An 18,900-nucleotide genomic window follows, 5' to 3' on the forward strand; every position below is an offset into this window, starting at 1 on the left:
GAGAGCCTGGGACTCCGTTGCCAAGGGAGATGAGAGAACCTTTTCAAATATGGGAGCTCTGGCCCCGGGGATTGTCCAGAAGCGGAGTCTTGGCGCCTGCCTGTTCCTCACCTCACTCCTGTGACCAGGGGAAACCCAACCGCTGTGGCAGGGACGCCTTGGTCCCCTGAGCCTCCCCGGCTCGTCCACGTCTCCCGCGCGCCTCCCCTGGGCCTCCCTCCCGCCGCTCCACACCTGTCAGCCTCCCCGCAGCCTCCCTGTGGCCTGAGCCCTGGGCCTCAGCTGCAAACCCTCGGCGCCCTGGGTTCTGGCTCCCCGTGCATTGCGTATCCCCAGGCTGCTCTCGTAAACAAAACCCGAGCGTTGGAGCAGCCCCGCGGGCGGACGGGCGGGCGCGGGAGCCCGCTCGGCGTACTGCTAGCGCGCCCCGGGAGCCCCGGGAGAGCCAAGGGGCGATGGTGGCGGCCGCGGCGGCAACAGCAGGCTGCTCAGCTTTGTTATGAATAGATGAAAGAGGCCACCTACACAGTAACCCAAATTACGAGACCTTCCTCCTCCCTATCTCACCGAATCAAGAGGGGAGGGGAGATGGGCGTGGAGGGAGGGCGGGCGGGCAGGAGGCGGAGGGCGGAGGAGGAAGAGGATGAGGAAGGGGGCCAGTTGCATCCCACTTTCACAATGGGAAAGTGAAACGCACAAGCGCACCCAACCTCTCCAGCCCTCCCCGCCTGCCTCGCTCCCCTCCGCCCGTCCCCTCCCTTACCCTCCGCGCCTCCCCGCGAGCGCCAGCGCTGCACAGAGGAACTCTCCGGAGAAGGAGGGCGAGGAGGAAGCGGCGCCGGAGCGCGCAGGGCTTGCCGCCGCCGCCGCCACCGCCGCCGCCGCACAGGCTGCCGGAGCGACCCCGCCGCGTGCCGCCCTCCCTGCTCTCCTTCCCGGGTGAGCCGCGGGGATGGGGCGGCCGCGGGAGCCCGAGCGCGCGCAGGAGCCGCCGCCGCCGCCGCCCGCGTCTCCGTCGCCGCGCGCCTGAGTCGCCGTCGCCGCCGCGCGCCCTGCCCGGGGACGGCCCCCCCAGCCCCATGGAGGTCTCCCGGAGGAAGGCACCGCCGCGCCCCCCGCGCCCCGCCGCGCCGCTGCCCCTGCTCGCCTATCTGCTGGCGCTGGCGGCGCCGAGCCGGGGCGCGGACGAGCCCGTGTGGCGGTCGGAGCAAGCCATCGGAGCCATCGCGGCGAGCCGGGCGGACGGCGTGTTCGTGGCGAGCGGCAGCTGCCTGGACCAGCTGGACTACAGCCTGGAGCACAGGCTCTCGCGCCTGTACCGGGACCAGGCGGGCAACTGCACGGAGCCCGTCTCGCTGGCGCCCCCCGCGCGGCCCCGGCCGGGGAGTAGCTTCAGCAAGCTGCTGCTGCCCTACAGCGAGGGGGCGGCCGACCTCCAGGGGCTGCTGCTCACCGGCTGGACCTTCGACCGAGGCGCCTGCGAGGTGCGGCTCCTGGGCAACCTGAGCCACAGCTCCCTGCGCAACGGCACCGAGGTGGTGTCCTGTCACCCGCAGGGCTCGACGGCCGGCGTTGTGTACCGCGCGGGGGACCAGAACCGCTGGTACCTGGCAGTGGCCGCCACCTACGTGCTGCCGGAGCCCGAGACCGCGAGCCGCTGCAATCCGGCGGCGTCCGACCGCGACACCGCCATCGCCCTCAAGGACACGGAGGGACGCAGCCTGGCCACGGAGGAGCTGGGCCGCCTCAAGCTGCGCGGGGGCGCGGGCAGCCTGCACTTCGTGGACGCCTTTCTCTGGAACGGCAGCGTCTACTTCCCCTACTATCCCTACAACTATACGAGCGGCGCCGCCACCGGCTGGCCCAGCATGGTGCGCATCGCGCAGAGCGCCAAGGTGCTGCAGTTCCAGGGCCAGGCGGCCCTCGACTGCGGCCACGGCCACCCCGACGGCCGGCGCCTGCTCCTCTCCTCCAGCCTGGTGGAGGCCCTGGGCGTCTGGGCGGGTGTGTTCAGCGCGGCCACCGGCGAGGGCCAGGAGAAGCGCTCCCCCGCCACCACGGCACTCTGCCTCTTCAGGATGAGTGAGATCCAGGAGCGCGCCAAGAGCTGCTCCTGGGACTTCCAGACGGCCGAGCAAAACTGCGTAAGTCCTGCCGCCGGGACGCCGAGGGGAGTGCTCCCGGTGGGGAGCCGCCGCCAAGGGCGAGCGGGAGGGAGACCAGGTTGCCATTTACCAGGTCTGGGATTCACACGGCCGGCTGGCGGCCAGCGAGCCGTTTTCACGGGGTCTCGGAGACCTTCGGCTGCTCTAGAGCACAGCCAGAGGTCCCCAGAGGGAGCGTAAACGGCGAGGTGGAGAGGGTAGGAGTTTGGCTTAAAACTCTAGTGACTGTATCCCAGTGTCATCCTTCTCTGTCCAAACGACGCTTGTTTGGGGCTGAGCCGCCGCAGGCAGCCTACCCGCTCCCTTCCCTAATCGCCTCCCCAGGTGTACGGGTGTTAGCCGGCGTGTGGCTTGACCCTTCTCAACTCGGTTGCCAAACACAGCGCCCTGGGCAGAGAAGTCGGTGAACCCAAAAGGCATGCTGCCACACCCCAGCCGTTGCGCACCCCCCTCCCCGCAACACATGTGATGTGGTCTGAAGAGTTGGTAGCCTGCTCAACCTGGGTCAGTGCTGGCCTGGAAAAGCGGCCCACGCTGGGTGGAACGGAACCGTCAGCCTGACCTAGTGCGAGGGCGGGCGGGAGGCTGTGGCTCTGCCGTGGGGGCAACTGTGGTCTCTGGGGGGAGAGGCAGGGGAGGTTGAGGTGGCTTTGTGGATGAAAGCTTCAGCCGGGAGGGAAGCAAGGAAAGATGTTGGGGTGCTACAGGCAGCTTCTGGGCTCCACGTTGCCGGTGGAGACTGTGGGGCGCAGAAGCACCACCCTTGTGTTGTGTCCAACCAGTAAGAGCACAGGTTTCCCCTGGGTTCTCAGGGCAGCCCCAGCTTGACTCTGGAGATTGGCAGCTCTTTGACTGGAAAATAAAGCCGCGGTTCAAGAGGGTCCAGTTGATGGGGATTATGGAGCCATTGTGCACTTCTCAGAGGCTGGTTTCCTTCCAAGGCTGCTGGCACATCGACTCCACATATGGCTCCTGAGAGGGGAGCCTGCTGAGAGCCTCCTTTATAACTGGACAGAAATCAAAGAGCAGAGATTAATGGCTACAGGTGTTGCCATTGTTTTGGTATAAAATGCGTCAGAGAGGAAGGGGAGAAGTCTCCACTTGGAAAATGTGTTGTATTGATACATTGTTGCATAAGCACACAGGAGAGCCCTGGCTCTAAGGTATGTTACTATATGTAGGGGAAGACACTCTCACCCCCGCCCCCCCCCACCCCTGTCTCTGAAAAGCACATCTCACCAAATATTAAGTCCTATTATTCAGGGAGAAAAAAAACTGAGGTCTTTTGCAAGGCTCCTTAGATGGTCATTTGCTTTTCTCTCTCCTTGCCTGTCGGTTGTGTGCTGGGACACACACATAATGCCTTTCTTTAGTTACTGGTATAATTTTTTTAAGCATAGATAACAAATGATGCTCCCTGAATGCCTTCATCTTGCCATACACATATATTCAACATCTATTTTCATGAGAGCTTTATAATCTGAGAGCTCCAGTTTGGCAGAAACCATTTCCTTCTACTCCTCTGTTGAAAGACTTGAACATACCCGCCCCTCCGCCCCCCAGACGTTACTTAGTGCCAAGCTTCAGGCATACTTGGTCTCTGGGGTTAATGACAAGACAGCTCAGAGGCCCACAGCAGGTAATAACAGTGGAAGTCCGAGCTTTGCCATCTGACAGCTGTGTAGATGTGTGGAGCCAAAACATTTCTCTTGACTGCCTCTCTCTACCCGTTGGGTCCTGGAGGACTTAGTTCCCTTCCAAACCCAGCAGACATCCTGAGTGCACTCGCTCACAATCCACGTTTTGGGGTGGTCAGGTCTTCCTACTTGCTCTGGGATGAGGAGGGAAGGGGGTGGGTCAGAGCGCTGTTTACCCATCTTCGTGGGAGCTTCCGGGAGAGAGGTTCCCTTGGAAATCAAGCCAAGGGTAAAAACCTGCAGCCAAAAATCTGGGGTTGGAAAAATAAATAATTAAAAGAGGTCCCTCCGCAGCATTTCTTGCTGCTGCTTATCAAGAGCTCCCAGTGTGCTCAGAGCGGGGTGTTCTGAAAGACAGGGTCCCTACCTCCTGAGCTTGTCATCCAAGTTAAATAATATACTCTGCTTCAAACAATAGCATGTCATGGCTGCACAGGTGGGAGCTTGGAGTTTTGCATTTATTTTTTCATTTCAGTAAATTCCTTGCTGCTAGTATGCATTACAAAAGCCTTAATGGAAGTGAATTTCAAGAGGGGTTTGAATGGGGGGGGGGAGGAAGGTAGTTTTGATGAAAAAGCTGACAATTTTTCTAACCTATCAAATAGGCAGATAAGATACTCAGTTCAACAAATATTTGTTTGACACCTGCCGGTGTAAGCAATGCTCTGTGCTGGGCGCTCCTGATTTTGCCACTGAAAGGACAATGGCAGGTTGCAGCCCCATTTAATGGGGTCGTAGGATCAGAGTGCCCCTGGTTGTCACTCAGAACAATGATGTTATTTGCTTGCCTTGGCTGTGCATTTCATTTTCAGGTTTTGAATGTATTTTGGAAAAGGCATGCTGAATTATAGGTGCCTAAAACAAGAGACTGACTTGAAACACTCTAGAGGGAGCCTCAATAGATTCCAACAGCAATTCTGCAGAGCAGACACAGTAATTTTAACAGTAATCCACAGGCAGTGAGGCCCGAGTGGCTGGATTTGCTGCCTTCTCCTCTCCTACTAGATGGCTCTCTCTTATTTTCCATCTTCAATCAACCACGGGGAGCAGAGTGACAGGAGCGACTGGGTTGCGTTTTCTCCTCTTAAGTCAGTTGCTTCTCCTGCTAAGGATGAATTTACGAGGTGCTTGTGCAATGAGTGAGGAACATCCCCATTTACCTGATGAGGAAGCCCAAGATCAGTTGGGTCACTTGCTCAAGGTAACAAAACAAGCGTCTGAGCCTCCCAGCTTAAACTCAAGTCTTGAAATGTCTACTTCTATATTCTTTCCACCACTCGAGTGCTTTTCAAGCTTTCCCTTGAAAGTCCTAATTACAAAGGAAGCAACCAGCCTCCCCTACCATGGGGGGGTTGAGGCTGGAGGCTGCCCTTTGTTTTTTGTTTTTTGTTTTTTTTTTAATTTTTTTGTTCAATGTTTATTTTTGGGACAGAGAGAGACAGAGCATGAATGGGGGAGGGGCAGAGAGAGAGGGAGACACAGAATTGGAAACAGGCTCCAGGCTCTGAGCCATCAGCCCAGAGCCCGACGCGGGGCTCGAACTCACGGACCGCGAGATCGTGACCTGGCTGAAGTCGGACGCTTAACCGACTGCGCCACCCAGGCGCCCCATGCCCTTTGAAGTGTTCTAAAACTTTATGTGATTTTTTTTTTCATTCTGTTCCATAACCTCTCTGTGTGCTTGGGTTAACATATTTAAAAACATACTAAATGCTTTAAATTCTGTACAAATTAGTTAACTCGCTCCCCCTCTGAACTCCTTCTGTCCCTGGCACACCAATGTACTCCTAGCAAAGTGTACCCAAGTTTTCAAGTCTGTTGGTTCCACAGGTACTTGGCTGCCATATTTGGGTCCTGGAGTTGCCTGTGGTCTAAACATGGCGGCCACTCCTCGTATGGACACCAAGGGTAGTGTGGTTTTTGTTTTGTTTTTCATACTGTCGGCTAATAGGACTGACTTTTGTAGTTCATTCTACCCCTTGTGGGGAGACGCACCCCTTCTTCCGTACGTAATTCCAAAGCCTGATATAATTTAGCTGTCACACAGACAACCACAAAACACTCGCCTGCTCTCCAGCCGATGGTAACACAAGATACTTCTAGCCATCACGAGCAGAAGTGATGTCCCAGGACCACTCAGCAATGCAACCTTGTGTGTTGCCTCTTGACCTCAAAATCCACAGTCTTCCTGTGATGTTTATTCCTCCCTGTAGTTTCTGTGACGATCCTGTCTAGCCGTTTTGCAATTTGTAGACGAGATGGTGAATTTTACCCCTGTGCACGCATCTGAAATGCAGGGGTAGATTTAAATAAACCCAACACCCAGTTGGGGAGGGGGGGGTGGGAAACAATCATAGCTACTATCTCCTGGGTAGTTACGATGGCCAGGCTTTGTGCTAAGCGCTTTACATGCTTTGTTTTCAGTTGATTTTCACAGTCTCCCAATGGGGCAAGAGCTGTAGTTATTATTATGATTTTATAGGTGAGAAAATTGAGGCCTGGAGAGTTTTGGTTCAGTTCCACAGCTGCTAAATGGCTGAAGATTTAGGACCTGGGTGGTCTGGCTTGTGGACCTGAGCTTGTAAATCACTGCCATGGGTAGTCCAGCACCGTGGATGTTGGGTTGTGTAGTCAATCCTAACACGCACGGAGCAAGCCAGGCCCTTGCAACTGCTCTGATAAGATCAGCTGTTTGTGGACATAAGACATGATAGGACAGAGGACCCTTGACTGTGAACTGAGTGAGTTTCTGGATTTTCAGACCGAATGACCAAAAGTTCAGACCCTGGGTGGGGTGGTATTAGCTCCTTAGCTGTCATTCTTTATATTCTAGACCGCTTTGGCATTCTTTATATTCAGACTCACAAACGACGTCAGAGAAACCAACAAGGCCTCCGGGGGCTGCTCCCAGTTTTTGTTCTTGGACACGACGTAGCTCATGTCCTGAATCCCGAGATCTCAGCCTGTTAAGTCTGGATTACAGGCACTCTGGTCTTTATTAGCAGCCACGGTTAAAATGTAAGCCCCAGAAGGTCAGGAACGTGTAACAGTTTGTTCTCCGTTGAACCCGGAGTACCTAGCATATAGTACCTGACATGTCATTGGGGCTTGAGAAATATTTGTGGAATTAATAAATGCAGGGTCTCGGAGCATCATGTTGGAAATGTTTTCTGTGCTTGGCAGCAACATTTTCTTCCGTCTGGCCACTTCATACTCCCTTAACTATTGGCTTTGTCTTTTCTTTTTTAAATTTTTTAATGTTCATTTTTGAGAGAGAGAGAAAGAGAGCGAGTGAGCACGAGAGAGGGAGACACAGAATCTGAAACAGGCTCCAGGCTCTGAGCTGTCAGCACAGAGCCAGACGGGGGGCTCAAACCCACGAACCATGAGATCATGACCTGAGCTGAAGTTGGACGCTTACCCGACTAAGTCACCCAGGCACTCCAGCCATTGGCTTTTTCTTAATGTGTGCATCAGGGCCCCTCTCTTTCCTAGTCCTAAGCTATCAGAGATCCTTCACCCCTCCAGCTCTTCCCAGAAAACCCCATTTATTGGAATAGCCCTTCCTCTGCTCTTATCAGTCTGCAACTTTGACCATAGAAACCTGGCATGGTTGGCACTTCTATGGTAAAATGTAATAACATCTGTGATCATGCCTTTCAGTGACAGGAGGAAGGGGCTTTGTGTTACAGAGCAATGGTTCTCAAAGTATAGTGTCCGAACCAGTAGCATCAGCATCACCTGGGAATTTGCTAGAAATGCACATTCTTGGGCCCCACATCAAACTTACTAAATCAGAAACTGGGGACAGGATTGGCAGTCTGTTTTAACAAGCCCTCCAGGCGATGCTAATTCACACTCAGGTTTCAGAACCACTGTGGTAAGGTGACACAATTTTCCTTGTCTTCTGGCGGAGGCACCTGGAGTAAGAACCTGTCCTATTTTTTCTGTTGCAGTTTTACTTAGGGCCGTATAAAGTGACCAGCTCGTTCCACTACCCTTATATTCCTTATGCTTTTCTTATTGAGGGATGATTAACGTAGCATTATATTATTTTCAGGTGTCCAACATTGATTTGACAATTCCATATGTTAGTGAATACCACAATAAACGTAATCACCCTCTGTTGCCATGCAATGTTGTTATAGTATTATTGACTATATTGCCTATGCTGTGCTTTTCATCTCCGTGACTTATTTTGTAACTAGAAGTCTGTACCTCTTAATCCCTTTTATCTATTTCACCCATCCCCCAACCCACCTCCCTTCTGGCCACTACCAGGTCTCATCCTTTTTTAAAAAATTTTTTTTTCAATGTTTATTTATTTTTGGGACAGAGAGAGACAGCATGAACGGGGGAGGGGCAGAGAGAGAGAGGGAGACACAGAATCGGAAACAGGCTCCAGGCTCCGAGCCATCAGCCCAGAGCCTGACGCGGGGCTCGAACTCCGGGACCGCGAGATCGTGACCTGGCTGAAGTCGGATGCTTAACCGACTGCGCCACCCAGGCGCCCCACTCTCATCCTTTTTTTAATAGCTGAGTAATATTCCATTGTATATGTACCACATCTTCTTTATCCATTCTTCTATCAATGGCCCCCGGGCTTGCTTCCATATCTTGGACAGTGTAAATAATGCTGCAGTAAACACAGGAGTGCATATACCTTCTCAAATTAGTATTTTCATTTCCTTAGGGTAAATACCCAGTATTCCAGTAGAATTACTGGGTCATATGGCAATTCTATTTTTGACTTTTTGGGAAACCTCCCTACTGTTTTCCACAGTGGCTGCATCCATTCACATTCCCACCAACAGTGTACCAAGTTTCCTCTTTCTCCACATCCTCGCCAACACCTGTTGTTTGTTGTGTTTTTGATTTTAGCCATTCTGACAGCTGTGAGGGGATATATCGCTGTGGTTTTGATTTGCATTTCCCTGGTCATGAGTGATGTTGAGCATCTTTTCATGTGTCTGTTATACGCCTCCTACTCTTCTAATTGCTCAAAGCAAATACCTAGAAAACCTTCTAAAACCTTTCCATTTGGGGGCTTGTAGTCTGAGTCTCAAGAACCTAAAGGTCACAGTTTAATTAGCTCCATCGCTCTTGTATATAGCAGTCTGTTTGCATTTCATTCCAGAATGTGGTGGGGATTTCTAGAGTCTTCCACTCTGCTGTACATCAGAACCAGTTCCACCGTCGAAACGTCCATATTGAAATTCTCTGAGGATCTACTCTTTATAGCTTCAATCCTGGTAGGAATTTCTATATTAGGCAGAGTCGGTTGCATGAAAGAAACATCCGCTTAAGCTCAAATAAGGGGATGGGGGTCTTAGTGGAAAGAACTATGTGGAATTATGTGGAAATCTAGGAACAGGAGCAGTACTGCGAAGTGGTTACATGCACCGGCTGTGGAGCCAGGTCAGTTGGGACCAAGGCTGCTGCGTATGAGTTTGGGACCTTAAACAAATTATTTAACCTTTCTGTGTCTCGGTTTCTTTGTCTATATATAGAGGGATCGTATTTGCTTCATAGGGTTATTGCCTGGATTAAGGAGTTGATATGTCTTGGATTAACACTACCTGACCCATAGTAAATGCTACGTATGCATTTACTGTCATCACCATCATCATGATTAATAGCAAATAGGATGGGCTTTCCTTGGAATTGGAAGGAGGTTCTGGACCCAAGGCACCTGGCAGAAGCTCAGCGGCAGGAGGTGATAGAGGTTCATTCTAAGGTTTCACTGTCAGCATGACTTAGCACGGCCACTTCCCTCTGTCCTGCTACCAGATGGCCTCCTTTTCCTCAAACATCTGCCCCTCGCACCCTCCACCCGAATGCTACAGACTGCTTTGATACCCACTCCGCCTCTTGATGGTATTTAACCCTCTGTATTGGCTACTCAGTGGCAACACCTTTCTGTATTATTTATTCAAATGACCAAGAAAGAGATAGCATTGGGGTCCAACTCAACTTTTCACGTCCGATTAGAGCCCTCATTCAGAGTAGGAATTTCTTGTCCTCAGGGGATATACTGCCCCTTGGTCCGGTCAGAAGAAAGGGGATCAACATGGCCCCCAGAAGGCCCAGTGGGCAGATTCCCTGAGAAAGGAATTGTGAAAGGGCCACATCATGACCTCCATGTTGACGACAGCAGCGTGGCACCATCTCTGTCTCCCTTTAAGCTTCTTGATGTTCTCTGTCTTCCCTGAACATGTGGTGTGGCACATAGCTGATAAAGACTGAGGTCTGCTCTGAGAAATCCCACAGTCTGGGGGTGGGGGGGTGGGGGGGGGTGGGGGCGGGCAATTTGGAGGCGTTACGGATCTGACCTGTTTGTGGGAGTGGGAACGTGGTAGTATTCAGTTTTTTGCTTCGCTTCTTGTGAAATGTGCTCGTAGTTTTTTTAGTTTTAATTTTCTATTTTGATGGAAGTGCTAATTTTCATACTGTCACAGAACTCAGTAGAATTGCGACCTTTTCTCCCCCACAATCTGTGGTTGAGTTTCATACTGGTTTGTCCACCTAGTCGTTACAGATACCGTTCTCCTTGGAGGAGTTATGGGGATTTGACCCCAGGAATCCCAGCCTCACTACCCTGGCCAGTGCTGTCATGCAGAGGTCAACACACCTCTCCTGCAAAGGTCAAATCGTCAATACCTTAGGCTGCACCTGCCACGCACAGTCTCTGATGCATTTGCTCAACTCTGCTGCTATTGTGTGAAAACAACCATAGACTCTACATAGAAACAAATGGGACAGTGTTCCAGTAAAACGATGCACACTGAAATCTGAATTTCATATAATATTCGCTTATGAAATAGTCTTCTTTTCATTCCCCACCCACCCCCAGCCATTTAGAAATGGAAAAAAACCATTCTTAGCCCCTGGGGCCATTAAAACAAACAAACACATGAAAATGGGCAGTGGCCAGATTTGGCTCCCAGGTGGTAGTTGCCCATCCCGCCATTATGCAGAGGGTGAGTGTGAAACAAGCCTTCCCAATGCCAGGAGATGTGGTGAGAGAGGTGGCAAAAAGAAGCTGTGGGAGCCCCTGGAGGGAGCGTCAAACTCGGGCTTCAGAGAGGTGATGCCGGAGTTGTGTCTTGAAGCCAAGTGGAGGAGGCAGGGAAGGGCGTTCCAGCGAGAGGGAACAGCTTGGGCACAAGCAGGACGTTGAATAAGCTTGTGAGCCGCAGGTAGCTCACCCTGGCTGGGGAGTGTCCAGAAACGAGTGTGCAGGGCCAGATGGCCACAGGCTTAATGAGACAGGCCAAGACGGCTGGATTTTATCCTGATGGTTGGTCGTTTTCAGACTTTCCAAACCTGGTCTTTACCATAAATCTTCCCCAGGAGCTTTGTACGAGAAAAAGGTTGGCATCTCATCATTGACCTGCTGTTCTGGGTGAGACCGATGGCCAGGTGCTGGGACACAGCATGCAGCAGGGGTCGGGAGGTTCCCTGCAGCCTGCGTACCCCACCCCCATGCCTGTCCCTGAGGCATCTCAAAGGAACTTGTGGGATTCTGCTGAACAGGGTGTGAAAACCATGGCTGCGGCTAGTGGAGGACAGGAGCAGACAACATGCAGACATGATCTGATGGTGTTCCACATTGAGCACGCAGAAGAATGGAGAGGCAAAACAGCTGATGAGAAGGACACTCACTGGTTCAAACGAATGATTTCTTGAGTCTCTATTGTATGCCTAGCACTGTGTGAAAATATTTGACACTGGTAAGTAGAATAGACAACATGCAGCAAGTAAAGAAGTTCTTTTTATATTAAAATGATAGCACCTATAGAGCACCTACTGTGTACCCAGTGGTGTTCTAAGCATTTTATAATATTAATAGAATATTAACTCCTTGAATCCTCACCACAATTGATGAGGTGGGTAATATTACTACTTCCATTTTACAGACGAGGAAACCGAGGCACAGGCAGAGATTAGGACTGCATATGAGCTAAGCAGGTGTTGGGGAAGGTTCTCTTTAAGGAGGCTGAGGGGACACCAGGAAGATGAGAAGGGACGGTTGTAGATGCCCCGGTGGAGAACTGGGCTGCAAACACTCCTAGCACCCTGGAGAGCCCAGAGGGGAATGGCTTGGTCGGCTTGAAGAACGAGGGTAGCGTGGTTGAGTCCTGGGGAGGTGGTGAGGGAAGAGGAGAGGGGAGGAGGCCGGAGAAGACGGCAGCAGCGGGGTCCTGTAGGCCTCACAGGCTACGGGAAGGAGAGGATATTGTATTCTTTTTTTTTTTTTTTTTAGTCTATATTTTTGAGAGAAAGCAAGTGAGAGCAAGGGGCAGAGAGAGAGAGAGAGAGACAGAATCTCTGCACTGTCAGCATAGAGCCCCACATGGGGCTGGAACTCACAAACTGTGAGATCATGAGCTGAAACCAAGAGTCTGACGCTTAACGGACTGAGCCACCCAGGCACCCGGAGAGGATATTTTCTCCTCAAAGCATGGAGGGGCCTGGGCAGGGCAGTGAAGTGATTGGGTTTGAACCCCTAGAGAATGGCCATTCTGTGGGGCATGGATGGGAGGTTGGCACTGGTGGAAGCAGGGAGACCTGCAGTAGGCTCCTGAAGTTGTCTGGGCAGGAGATGATGTCGCCTTGGTCTGGAGCGCTGATGGTGAATATCGAGAGAATCCCGTGGGATTCTGTGGATTACCAACTGAGGAGTGTGGACAACCTGAACCCAGCTGGTGGCAGTGACGGTGGAGAGGACACATAAAAGGAAACAGCTTTCTAAGAGGTAGGAACAGAGAGGTTTCGGTGACCAGTTAGAAGACAATTCTGTGTTGGTTTTGAGATGCCTATGGGACACCCAGGAGGAGCCACCAAGCAGGAAGTTGGCAGTGAAATTAGGGATTGAGGATGTACGAGGCTCTGTTTGGGGCTCAACGCAGTGCTATTTGGACTGTGTGTGCCTTGAGGGGTGTGACTGGGTCTGTCTCCCAAGCATCATAAGACCATCTCACACCCAGTGGGCCCTCCATAAATGTTCATCAAACTGACAAAGTGTTCTCCATTTGGTGGAGAAGATGGTGATTATAGCACAGTGAGCTAAGAGTTTCCGGGAGGGGGTGACACTGGAGCTATGTTGATAGGAAGCCAGGTGGCCCAGAGGGAAGGGCATTTCCCTTGTTGTTCCCCCATCAACCTGGTCTTGGAAGAGTCCGCTAGAGAAGCAGATTCTCGAACACACCAGCTGTTCCTAATCATTGCTCATTGACATCTTCCTGAGGCTCCTTTTTCATCAGTGACCAGTCTTAAAAGTCGTATTCCAAGTGCTGACCCTTCTTCTCTGAGGCACCAGGAAGGGTACGTGGCCCCGAGCAGCCAGCAGTCGTAGGTGTCCTCGAGATCGGCCTCCTGTGTATAGCAATATCTCTGTGTCCTCTACCCCAAGGGCTCCTCCCTCCCATGGAGCCCATGTGCTGTGGACTTCTGTGAAGCATGTAGATTCTTCTCAGAACAATGGCTTTAGATGCATAAAACAGAGAATTACAACATGAACCGATTTTATTGATACAAAGATATCTCAAATGGTGTTTTACAATTTGAGGTATAGTAATATATCTCAACACACTAAATAGCAAGATCTAGCATCAGTAACCACCATAATTTCAAAGTAGAGATGAGCATAAATGATATTTTGAGATCTCTGAATAACTATAAAATGATATGAATATATCTGATTTCTTTTGGTGACGAAGTCACAGGTTCAATTAATACTGTGTCTTAGGCACATGAAAAGATGCTCAACGTCGCTCCTCATCAGGGAAATACAAATCAAAACCACACTCAGATATCACCTCACGCCAGTCAGAGTGGCCAAAATGAACAAATCAGGAGACTATAGATGCTGGAGAGGATGTGGAGAAACGGAAACCCTCTTGCACTGTTGGTGGGAATGCAAACTGGTGCAGCCACTCTGGAAAACAGTGTGGAGGTTCCTCAAAAAATTAAAAATAGGCCTACCCTATGACCCAGCAATAGCACTGCTAGGAATTTACCCAAGGGATACAGGAGTACAGATGCATAGGGGCACTTGTACCCCAATGTTTATAGCAGCACTTTCAACAATAGCCAAATTATGGAAAGAGCCTACATGTCCATCAACTGATGAATGGATAAAGAAATTGTGGTTTATATACACAATGGAGTACTACGTGGCAATGAGAAAGAACGAAATATGGCCCTTTGTAGCAACGTGGGTGGAACTGGAGGGTATTATGCTAAGTGAAATAAGCCATACAGAGAAAGACAGATACCATATGGTTTCACTCTTGTGTGGATCCTGAGAAACCTAACAGAAACCCATGGGGGAGGGGAAGGAAAAAAAGAGGTTAGAGTGGAAGAGAGCCAAAGCATAAGAGACTCTTAAAAACTGAGAACAAACTGAGGGTTGATGGGGTGTGGGAGGGAGGGGAGGGTGAGTGATGGGTATTGAGGGCACCTTTTGGGATGAGCGCTGGGTGTTGTATGGAAACCAATTTGACAATAAACTTCATATATTGAAAAAAAATACTGTGTCCTGCATTCATAATTAAAGGAAATGCTACATTTCAGTTGGAGTTAGCTAAAATACAGTTGACCCTTGAACAACACAGGATTGAACTATGCAGGTCTACTGGGATTTTTTTTTTTGGTAAATAAACATAAACGTTTTTCCTTATGATTTTTTAAATAATGTTTTCTCTAGCTTACTTTATCTTTTTTTAATTTAAGTTTTAGTTAACATACAGTGCAATATTGGTTTCAAGAGTAGAATTGAGTGATTCATCATGCGACATCCAGTGCTCATCACAAGTGCCCTTCTTAGTACCCATCCAGCCCATTCCCCCCCCCCCCACTTCCCCTCCATCAACCTTCAATTTGTTCTCTATCATTAAGAGTCTCTTGTGGCTTGTTTCCCTCTCTTTTCTTTCCCCCCACCCTCCCATGTGTTCATCTGTTTTGTTTCTTAAATTCCACATGAGTGAAATCATATGGTATTTGTCCTTCTGATTGATTTATTTTGCTTAGCATAATTCTAGCTCCATCCACGTCGTTTCAAATGGCAAGATTTTATTCTTTGATGGATGAGTAATATTCCATTACATGCATATATATGTGTATATGTGTGTATACACACACACACACACCACATCTTCTTTATCCATCCATTCATCCATTATCATTCATCAAAACATTTGGGCTCTCTCTCTAGTTTGGCTATTGTTGATAGTGCTGCTATAAACATTGGGGTGCATGTATCCCTTCAAATATGTATTTTTGTATCCTTTGGGTACATACCTAATCATGCAATTCCTGGATCATAACGTAGTTCTATTTTTAGTTTTTTGAGGAATCTCTATGCTGTTCTCCAGAGCACCAGTTTGCATTCCCACCAACACTGCAAGAGGGTTCCCCTTTCTCTGCATCCTCGCCAACACCTGTTGTTCCTTGTGTTAATTTTTGCCATTCTGGCAGGTGTGAAATGGTATCTCATCATGGCTTTGATTTATATTTCCGTGATGGTGAGTTATGTCATCTAACTTACTTGATCTTAATACAGTATATAGTATATATAACATCCAAAATATGTGTTAATTGACTAAGGCTTTGGGTCAACAGTAGGTTATTAGTTAAGTCTTGAGGGAGTCAAAAGTTATACACAGATTTTCATTGGCACAGGGGGTTGGTGGCCGTACCACTTGTGTTGTTCACGGGTCAACTCTAATTTATTTGTTTTTATCCAATTCCATGTATTCTCTGAATTGTACCCATGAATTATAGATATCCATGGAACCCCTCCTCAAAGCATTCATTTCAGTCACTAAATGCTTCCAAAAACAGTGACAGGAAATGTAAAGTGCTGGAGTTTCTTTCAAAAACTCATTCCATTGGTTTTGTTTTATACGAGGGGTTTATTCCCATTTGTATTTTGCAGATCAAGCGCTTGGTCAAGAGCGAGTGCTCCATAAATGATGGTTGGGCTGGCGGATGGCAGATAGGTAGACAGGTGATGGTGGGTGGAGAGAAGCCTCGGGCAGGTTAAATCATCTGCCTAAGACTCACAGCTTATGAGTGATAGAGCTTGAACTTGAACCCACATTTTCTAAACTCTAAATTTCTTCTTTCTGTTCTTCCATGCTACCATTATGCTGTTTTTATTTTAAAGAGTTAACCCAGTGTGAAGCCATGTTCATAAATTATGCTGTTCTAATAATGAAAAAAAAAACAGTCCAATTATCCTTTTTTGGTCAGAGAACACCTAAAGTACTTTGTTCCTATGTTAGAGCCATATTTTAAGTAAACTGACTCTGTAGACTGCCTGCAGACCGAGACGGCAAGAGACCCAGAAATTTTCTCTTATGACTTGTGGATGAACTATGGATATAAAATTTAGAGAAGGCCGAGATGCATGATAGTGGGAGGTGTGGGGTAGTTTAGTACTGCTCCCGAAGGCAGAACCAAGGTCCAGTGTTTACAAGGACAAAATTTGGCTCAGCTGAAGAACTCTCTAATGATTAGACCTACTTAGCAATGTACCAACATTGCCTGGTAAGATATTGACTGAAAGAATTCAAACATTGATCCATGTGTTTATTCATGCATTCAATAAACATTTATTGACAACCTACTACGTACCAGATGTCTAGGTACATGCCGCCTTCAAAGTATGGAATCAGATAAACTGTTGTTGGAGCTTAGAGTCTACTGGGAGACAGATAACAAATATAATTTTAATACAATCTTGAAGTAAAAAAGTGGAGTGCTAGGATTCATAATAACTGGGACAAGGATGGAACGATCTATAGTTATGTGTCCACAAGGAGGTGACTTTGCATTTGAAACCTGAAAGATTAGAAAGACCCAACCTCAGGGGAATGAAACGTGAGGAACTAGAAGTAGCATGTGCAAAGGCCCTGAGGCAGAAATATGGTAACGTGTTAAAAAGTCTGAAGGAAAGTCACTGTGGGACCTGAAGTGGAATGGAAGAGAGGGGTGGTAGAATGTGAAGTCGGCAGGGATGAGCTCGGGTAGGATCTGGGGAGGCACTTGGATTTAGTTCTAAGTGTGATGGGAAGCCAGTAAAGAACTCTAGGCAAGGGAGTAACACTGCTTATTTTATATTTAAAGGGTCACTCTGACTGCTGGTCAAAGAAAGATTGTGGGTTGGAAGGGAGAGACCAGGAGGCTCTTGGAGTAGATCAGGAGCAAGATGGAGGTTGCTTAGACTGGGTGGAGGCCGTGGAGATGGAGAAGACAGATGAGATTGTTGGCGAATCTGGCTGAGATTTTTCATGTATGGCTGTGGGGAGTGGTGGAGAGCATGAGACTGAGGGTGATTGGTGGTGCCTTTCATCATGATGAGGAAGGCTAGGGAGGAACAGGGTTGGAGTCAAGAAACATCTAGATCATCATTTTCCGGCAACTCTGAACCCTTGTGATAGACTGCCGTGGCTCTCAAGAATGATTCCGTTTATTTGGTATGTAGAGATGTGGGGGACGGAGCTTTTGTACTCGTCAAATGATGGGATGGGGGCACTATTGGCCTTTTCTGGACAGGGATCAGGGATGCTAAAAGTCTCGTATCGTGCAGGACAGCTCCCATAATGAAGAAATATCCCATCCAGAATGCCAGTAACTTCCTCATGGAAAAACATTAGTGGACTGAGAGCTTTTCAACTCTAAGAATGTAGAAAAATGTATTTTTTCCCCCCACACTGTCAGCCATTCATCTCTTTTTGTGAATTATTTGAGTCAGGTTCTTTTCATAAGTAATTGACTGAAATTAGCCACAGGGAGCAGATGGAGATTTCCCTGGAGGAAAGGGTGTAAGCAGGAAGAAGGAAGGCTAAATCTTGGAGAGCAGGACTTTGCTGGTGGGTAGGGCTTTGAGACTGAGGGACACTGAGGGCCTTGAAGGGAGAAGAGAAGGAGGAAGAGCAAGTGGGAAGGTGCAAAATTCAAACTTGGCTCTCTGTTTCCTATGGTTCCACTGTGCGCTCCCTGATGCTTGCTGGTGTAGAGGCTGTCCGGCTCTTCCCCTAAACTTCGCTTCTCCATCCCTCATGCACACTTTGAACTTTTCCTTTTGATCATTTGCATCCCCAGTATAAATTCTTCCTTCAGATGATCAGAGAGATGCCGTAAACTTAGACTCCAAGCAACGCTGCATACTCTAGAAGAATACAGAAAAGCAACAGGAGTCCTAGTGGCTAATGAAGTCACTATCTTGGGTGAAAAATTGTTCTTTCCATCTCTCTAGCTTCATAAAGGTTGTTTTCTACTTATTTTCACATGCATAGTTTCATGTGGGCCTCACAGCAATGCTAATAGGCTGGGCATATGTGTTACTGTATTCATTTTATAGATTTGGTCATTGAGGTTCAGGGGCCTCCCCAAATCAAGCAACCTGTAAGGGATAGAGTGGGAGGAGAGAGAGAGTGCGCATGTCTCTGGGCACGTGCACAGAACTTGAGTGCAGGGCTCCTACTAAGATTCCCCAACTGCACGTGGGCCCCTGGTAAGTTATGGGAAATGGTGAAGAAACTGTTCAACGTAAGTGGATGCCAAAGGAGAGCGGAATACAAAATTAATTGCCCAAGAGGCATTTTATCAAGGTATAAGTAGTTGATAGGCACGAAGTTGGTATTTTCCATAGCCCCATAAGGAAAAACCAAAAGGAGCAAGTCTTTTTTTTTTTTTTTTTTTTTAAGCACACTGGGAATAAAAGACTTAACTCTTTCTGGGTCCCTAACACTTGAGGCCCTACTTTTGTGCACATTTCCTGCAGCTGTCCCCATAAGAGCTGCAGCGTGGCTGTGAACACCCTGCAAAGGCTTGATGAGTCAAACCATCTTTCATATGGTGGGAGCAGGGCCTCAGCGTTACCCAAGTCCAGAGGGTGCCACTCAACCCTAGAATACGTGACTGGTGCCCCCTGGAGTTGTGCGGCACCCCCAGGGAGTGTTTACTGTCGATGCAGAGAGGTCGAGCTGTTTCCCCTTGTGATAAGCCCACTACCTGTACACACACAC

At 49.1% G+C, this 18,900-nt stretch overlaps 1 protein-coding gene across 2 annotated transcripts in view; it reads left to right on the plus strand.

Annotated features, from left to right (window-relative positions):
- The first annotated feature begins 646 nt into the window (after nucleotides 1-646).
- The window catches only part of PLXNC1 (plexin C1), a 149,101-nt gene continuing 130,847 nt past the window's right edge, over nucleotides 647-18,900 (plus strand). Inside the window, exon 1 of one of the 2 annotated variants that reach the window (XM_043562116.1) lies at nucleotides 647-2,144. In XM_043562116.1, the coding sequence (XP_043418051.1) occupies nucleotides 1,080-2,144 (1,065 nt within the window). In that variant the 5' untranslated portion in view covers nucleotides 647-1,079. The remainder of the gene's footprint in view (nucleotides 2,145-18,900) is intronic. The other variant, XM_043562115.1, reaches the window with a different exon arrangement.

This window comes from Prionailurus bengalensis, chromosome B4, assembly GCF_016509475.1.
Source record: "Prionailurus bengalensis isolate Pbe53 chromosome B4, Fcat_Pben_1.1_paternal_pri, whole genome shotgun sequence".
NCBI lineage: Eukaryota > Metazoa > Chordata > Mammalia > Carnivora > Felidae > Prionailurus > Prionailurus bengalensis.